The sequence below is a fragment of the Poecilia reticulata genome, linkage group LG12 (genome assembly GCF_000633615.1).
Source record: "Poecilia reticulata strain Guanapo linkage group LG12, Guppy_female_1.0+MT, whole genome shotgun sequence".
Lineage (NCBI taxonomy): Eukaryota > Metazoa > Chordata > Actinopteri > Cyprinodontiformes > Poeciliidae > Poecilia > Poecilia reticulata.
The window spans coordinates 21,129,358-21,136,796 of record NC_024342.1 but is presented as its reverse complement, the minus strand read 5'-3'; the positions used below and the strand labels follow the sequence as shown (position 1 = coordinate 21,136,796).

The 7,439-nt window shown below is 37.0% G+C and overlaps 1 protein-coding gene across 1 annotated transcript; it reads right to left on the bottom strand.

Moving 5' to 3' along the window:
• Positions 1-1,316: 1,316 nt before the first annotated feature.
• Positions 1,317-7,334, bottom strand: fech (ferrochelatase). Its single transcript, XM_008424594.2, has 5 exons — positions 7,326-7,334; positions 6,835-7,065; positions 5,980-6,144; positions 5,137-5,196; positions 1,317-3,746 (listed from the first exon to the last, which is right to left on the bottom strand). Exons 1-5 carry the CDS (start codon positions 7,332-7,334, stop codon positions 3,609-3,611), a joined length of 603 nt encoding a protein of 200 aa, XP_008422816.1. The 3' UTR covers positions 1,317-3,608.
• Positions 7,335-7,439: the final 105 nt, after the last annotated feature.

The following is a 7,439-nucleotide window of genomic DNA, read 5'->3' as shown; positions in this document are numbered from 1 at the left end:
AGTCTGGGAGAGAAAATGAAACGAACAAAGGTGTGAAAGGAAAGCAGGAAGTTTAAATTAACATTAAATTACTCAAACAGTTTTAAAGGAAAATTTCTATATAAAGAGACATAAAGGTTAAAAACTACAGTAAAAATAACAAGAATCAGCAGATTGCCAGTAAAACATCTTTTATGTTGATGTTTTTATACGATTTCTGTCAGTTTTGCCGTTTTAAAAAATGCTTGTAAATAAAGTTGGCTTGGCTAAGCTGAGCAGTTTCATGTGTTTATGTTCCTGTTTGTTCTGATCCAGAAAAGCTTCTCAGAATCCCAGAAAAACTGACATTTGGTCCACAAACCATCGCAAATCAAGTTTAAGATGAACCATTTTCACTAAAAAGAAAGATGGCCGACAGACGCCAACACGCATTAAACTGTGAAAAAAAAATAAAACAACAGAACGATGTTTCAAACGTCAGACATGGAAGGAAAAGCTGCAAACACAAAAGTCCTCCAGACCACTAGGGGGCATCTGGAATAGGTATTACACATATTAACCACTAAATATTCTGCTGTTTTGAAATATTCTAAATGATGTGAAGTAAAAACCTCTTTCTTCATTACATCCTGTCTTTACCGAGCGTCTGCTCACATATGATGACTCCCCCTGGTGGCCTGGAGGACTTTGGTTTCATTGAGTAAAAACATAAGTTTTATACTTTCTGTTCTCTTTTGCTTCCATATCCTGTAGTTTGTAGGATTTTTCTTTCTTCTGCGTTTGTTCTTTTGGTTTGAGTTTTTAAGTTTCTGCCAAAAAAAGTAAATCYCAGAAAACTTCTACAAAAGAAAAACTTGGAAATTCGAGTTTCAAAAGTAAAATACGTACAACTTTGGAAATGTTCTGAGTTTGAAGAGTCGAAAGAAATGCATATACTTTTGAAACTCGGAAATTGTCACGTTTTTTCAAGAAAATTTMTAAGATTAATCTGAAAAAACATTTTTATAGCAAATTTACTACTTTTAAAACTCAGACATTTTTGTTTTTTCCCAGAACATTTCTGACATTAATCTCAAAATTTCTGAGTTTTTGGTTAAAAAATAGCCTTGTTTTTTTCTAGAGAATGTATTTGAATTGTAAATGAATTTTWCTCCTTTTCCATCTACAGTGGCTCTAATACGTCTSACCTTGAAAAGCAGAAAATATAAATATTTTGCCAATTTCCACCCGTCTGACTGTTGATTTGGAGTAAAGTTAAACATCATTTTTACTTTTTGGACAGTTTGATGGTTGAAACTTGGACACAGTTGGACAACGAACACCAAACACACATCCAGACTGCTTTAGGAACGGATATTTATATTATTTTGAAGGAAGACCTCATCATGTGTATTTATKCAACATCATGTCCTAAAATTCATACAGCACCAGTTGTTTCAACAAATAAATGCTTTCAAACTTTAAGTTTTACTATATTCACATTACTTTCAATACCTGGTTTGAACACAATAACAAATAAATCCAAAGAGTAAAAAAAAAAAAAAAAAAAAAAAACGTGTGGCAACGATTCCTTGTTTTAAGCTACATTACAGAGTTAAATTAGGAAACTAGTCTTTATTTTATGGCCTGAAAACTTCACAGAGTAGATCTACAACCTTAAATATTAAAATGAGAAAGTAGCTTTTAAGATTACACTGAATTTTATTAATGTTATAATAATAAGTAGCWTCGGGTCAGAATTTTACCAGATTCTTGGTTAGCATCGATTAGCATAATTTCTGACTGAAAATGACCCAATCATGTATGAAAAACATAAGAAAATCAAACAAACACATTGAAGAACAAGAAGATATTTGCTAACATCTTAAAACACTCATTTCACTCAATATGTATAGAAAACAAGAGACGGACAAACACACATCCTTCACAGCAAAAAGCCCAGTGTTAAATTAACTCTGAAGAGTGTGGACTATATTAACACTGATAAAGTGTTAATATAAACTCTGTGGGAGTTAACAACAAAATTCCCAGTGTTGATTTAACTCCAACAGAGTTGATATCAACACCTTTTCAGTGTTTATATAGTCCACTCTCTTCAGTTAAATTAACACTGGGCTTTTTGAATTCTAATCCAGTGGAAGAACAAAAACAGGCAATTCTGTGCGTAGATTAGCATCAAGAAAAGTAATTTAAAAATATGCCTTCATGGAGATTTATCACAAACAGCAACTCTGAAAAGCTGGGAATGATGTTCCATCTTTACCAAAAATAAAGCCTTTAAGCAATGGCCGCTCTACTAAAGGTAGCACATGCTAGCTTAAATGGTATTGCTAAACAAAAACCATTTAGCATCTTTTAATTATTACAGCAAGCATTAAACATAAAATCTCTGTCTCTGCTAGACAGCTTATACAAGCTAAGCCTTTGCATGCTGCTAACAGTAAGCTAACTATTTTCCATTTCCCTTTCAAATTAGTTTACAGACATGTAAACAGTTTCAGCAAACCAACTAGTAGGTAAATGTTTTTCAGCTTGCTAGCCTTTTCAGTTAGCCTACTGCAAGCTAAAGCTTTGCTTTTCAGCTTGCTAGCACCATCAACTTGGTAGTAAAGCCTTTTTGTCAACACACTAAACCAATCCTCTGGTTACCTTAGCAAAGCAAACTCTTTATTTTCCCGATGTTAGCTGAGTTTACTGCAAAGTGAAGCTTCTTAGCTAGGAGAATGCTTTAAAAAAAGCTCCACTTTTTAAGTTAGCTTAATGTCTGCTAAATCTTTTCAGTTAGCATGTTAGGTAAATGTTTACAGTTAGCTCTTAGGAGGCTAAGTTTTACYGCTCTGTCTAAATTTTTACGCTAGCTTACTGGAAGCTAAATCTTTCCGGTTAGCATGCAGAAGGCTAGGTTTTACTGTTAGCTAAACCTTTTCAGTTTGTCAACCCAGCTAAAGATTTTCAGTTCAATAAGAACAGTGATGTTTCTCKGTCAAGTCACAGCAGGAACAAACAAATACTAATGTTGGGGTGGATTTTATCCAGTGTTTAAAAGGCACAAAGCTGCCAGAAAGAGCAGAAAAACTACAGAGCCCACATTTTTACACACTTGCATTTAAAGGCTGTTTATAGATGGAAAAAAGTAAATTTACCCCCAAAAACGTGGAAATTTCTGAGTTCCAGATGTCAAAAATGTTCGACTTTGGAAACTCAGAAAATKTAACATTTTTCCTGAGTTTTTTCTTGCAAATTTTCGACTTTTGGAGTGAAGAGATTAACAAGTTTTTCTCTAGAAACTGTCTGAGACTCATCTCAAAATTTCCAAGTATTTTTGGTGGAAATGGACTTTCTTTTTCAACGTATGGTGGCCCTAAAAAGCCGTGTAGGCATTGGATTAACACCTGCAGGACGTTCTGGAGCCATTTAACTAAATGTCTCTGCGGTCGGTGAAAAACGTGTCGGCATGGGAGACTTAAAGAAAATAAACTCAGTTCCTTTATCTACACGGACCAACCAACCAAAGGGAATCTCCAAAAATCACCATTTAAAATGAACTTGAGCCAGAATCCAGTCCGTCTTGCTGCTTGTTGACCAACAGGAGGCCTTCAGCGTCTCGGAGTTTGGTATAAAACGCGGCGTTATGACAGTTTCTGGCTGGCGAAGAAGGCCTTGGTCTGGCCRCAGGTGGGGTTGGTGCAGAGCGGGCAGCGCAGCGTCAGCTGGCGGGAACACGGCTCGTTGGACTTCAGGTGGGACTGGACCAGGTCAGCCAGGGCCTGGACACGAAAAGACCACAGCTGGAGACGCTTTTCAGGACATACTCATAAATATTCAAGCTGTTGAACATCAAACCAACGAGTCAGGATGAAGACGACCCGGTTGAGTCCGATACGGTTTTGCTCCTGACAAACAGCTGGACGTCATGAAATCGAGTTTTCACGGAAAAAGTAACTAAATTAGATTCTGTTAGCTTGTGCTCTAAACGTTTCTTCAAATGTGGTGTCGTAGGTTGGAAGATTATAATTTTATTATTATAAGGTCAAAGGTCACATTAAACGTTTGCCATATAAACTTTATATTTTAATAAAACTTTGTGGACTTTTTCTTCCCACTTCATTTGAAATCATGTAGTTTTGTTGTTCCATAAATTGTAAACATTAAATTCTATTTTTATGACTATTTTAATGATTTTTTTTTAGTAATCGGTTATTCTCATGATTAATCAATTAATTGATTAATCACATAAAAATTTGGTGCATTCTGCAGATTTTTTATTAAACAATTTAGGACTTTGTATACATTACAAATACATGAAGAAATGCAAACAAAAATAATTTAAATGCCAAAAATGCTATTTTTAGTGAACTTGGTCATTTTTAACAAATGATGCATCTGCAGCTAAAAATACTTTCTATTAATCTGATGATTATTTATCAGATCAATAATTAGACAGAAAAAGGCTTAATGTTAAAAATCTAAAAGTGTCACCATTTTGTTCTGTTAAAACATTTTTACAGACAAAGAAAATTTCATATATTTAAAGCAACATTTATAGATTTTTGTTTACAGTTTTGCTGCTTTTTCAAATCTGTACACTCCTGTTAATGATTAATCGATTGTGAAATTACCTGATGACTATTTCAGTAATCGATTAATCACGATTAATCGTCTCAGTATTTGTAAATGCAGTGGATTATAATCCCTGCAGGTTTGTAATCTGAGCGCTGAGCCTCCGTCTGGCCGTGCAGAACCAGATCAACACATTTTTCTTCATCTTCCAGCAGCAGCAGTGAGGAAACCAAACCATCCTTCAGTAACTACCAACTAATCATCCTGTGGATATTGATTTCCTCCCAGGCCGACCGACACTCGCAGGTCTGGGAGGGTCTCTGAGCGCAGCRGGTCCGGCCAGCCGGGCCRCTCCGTTCTCCTGTAGTCAGCTCCAAAGGTTCCCATTGATCTGAACCTTCCTTTAATAACAGCAGCAGCTGCAGCGACTTCAAGCTAAAACAAAATCCTGTTCAAATATCCGGATGATTAAAAACATTTGATTCCAGTTGGGAAACACAAAGTGACGCTGCTCTGTTGGGTTTTTCCTTCTTTAATTCCTTCAATCAGCTGTTAGATAAAAAGCTAAATGTGACGGAGTGACGAGGATTCGTTCACCTTCATGAAGAGAGGGTTTCCGTTCAGCGACTCGGCTCTGCGGATGTTCTCCACTCCACACTGGAGGAAACGGAAAAACATCATTTACTTTGATTAAAGCTACATTTTCATACAGGATGGTTTTATCGCTTTAAGGAAAAAGTACAGATAAATGTTCGCCTGCTCARTTTGCACCGGTTTTCTCTAAAATAAACTTTTTTATTTGTCRTTTTTTTGTTTTCCAAAAACTCCAGCAGCCGTTGTACAGCGGCAAAACCAACTGACCAAGCATGCTGGAACTCTTGGTGGGGTTGCTAGGCAACGGGGCTGGGCTTGGCCGGGGTTGCTAGGCAACGAGCTGAGACCTTCCAATCCAGATGTTTCTGAAACGGCTCAACGACACTAAAAAACATTAAACTCATTACCAAAAACCGGTTTTGTAAACCGTTTCTAGAAGCAGCTGAAACCCAAATGGAGGTTTWAAAAAAGTCAGTAATGGGTCCTTTAAGAGGAAAATAGTTAATTTTGGAAGCATTTCAACAAATGAGTTATAACATGTTGGATCAATAAAGTATTTCTGACTCTGCCTGCACTTGTTTTCTATATTTATTGTTTTCTTTTAACCTTTAAAATTCTTCAGGTTTTGATCTCTTCAATTTGAGAAAAAAAAAGGTTATTGGGCTTCATTTGCACTTTTTTAAAATCCATTTATTCCGTTTTAATCTGAAGTAAAAGATTCAAATGTATTTTCCTGGAAGTTCTTCTAACATGTGAAGCAGTTTGTTATGAACAGCTGAAATTAAACGGTGAACATTTGAAGGTCACGGTTTACATGCAGGAACTGTTGGTGGTCAGTCTCCTCACCTCTTCGGCCAACACCTGAGCGTACTCGATGTCCAGCTCATGCAGCGTCTCTATGTGGTCGGACGTGAAGGCGATGGGAACCAGCAGGATGTTCTTCTTCCCGCGCTCACTCAGACCTTTGATCACCTCGTCGGTTTGGGGCCCGAGCCACTGCATGGGGCCCACCTGCAATGCAAACCGAGGGTTAAACCTGCAACGGCAAACCGAGGATTAAACCTGTAACGGCAAACCGAGGGTTAAACCTGCAACGGCAAACCGAGGGTTAAACCTGCAACGGCAAACCGAGGGTTAAACCTGTAACGGCAAACCAACAGTTGTTGGTTATCGTCTGGCGCCATCTTGTGGGGAATAATTAACAGTGCAGCAGATAATTTAACAGTTGAGCAAAATCTTTCCCCTTAATTGTTTCCCTTTGCCAATATTTATTATAGTTTTGTTGTCAAATCTTACATATTTGCACCAGTTTAACCGACAGTTGCTTTATTTTTCAAAATAGTTTCTATGGAGAATTTATTTTTGCACTAGAATCAAAAATGAGTTTGGTGTCAAATCATRGCCAAAATATTTTAAACACCTTTACAAGCAAAAAGWCTTAGTTTCTGATTTTTCTACATATTACTATAAAGTTGCATGAATAAAATGACCAACGTTGAAAACATGATGTGACATAAAGTTCATCCAYGTTATTAAAACTATAACACTATAAGACATTAACTYGTTTAAAAGGTTCAAACGTGGCGGCCATCTTGGAAAGTTACATCCTGAAAACCAAGTGGCTAAAGGGAAATGTGAATAAAGAAGAGGAAGTTAATGTTTACAGTAACATGTAGCATTAGCATAAACTCCCTGACCCACCCTGGACTGCCACACCAGTCTGTAGGGGTTGCAGTGTCCCAGTCGCTCCATCACCCGCTGCACCGTGGCGCCCACTTCCTGCGGGTACGGATCGCCCCGGTTTACCACCTGCAGACACAAACAGGACGTCTGCAGGAGACTTTCCAGGAACTTACTGGAGACTTTTACTGACCGTAACAAAAACGTTTCTGTTGCTTTATCAGAAATTACTGGTAACTTTTCAGAAACTTTCTAGAAATTTCTAATCTCCTGGATTATTTTCTATGAAATTACAAAATACTTTAGTGCAGCTTAAAGGATAATGTCCCAGAATTCACAGCATACGTTTCCAGATTATTCAGGGTTCTTTCCAGAACTTAGATGCTGCTTTGTCTTCAGCTTATTTTCTTCAAACATTTTTGCAGCACATACTGTACGTTTTTATACTTACAGGGTAACTTTATGCAGCTTCAAGTTTCCAAAAACGAACATGTTACTTTCTCAGATCTTACAGGATACATTTCTAAAACTTGTGAGACATTTTCTAGAACGTTCCAAGTTACTTTCCAGAACAGTTGGATGGTTTGTTGGTTGGATGGACATTTGGATGGTTTGTTGGTTGGATG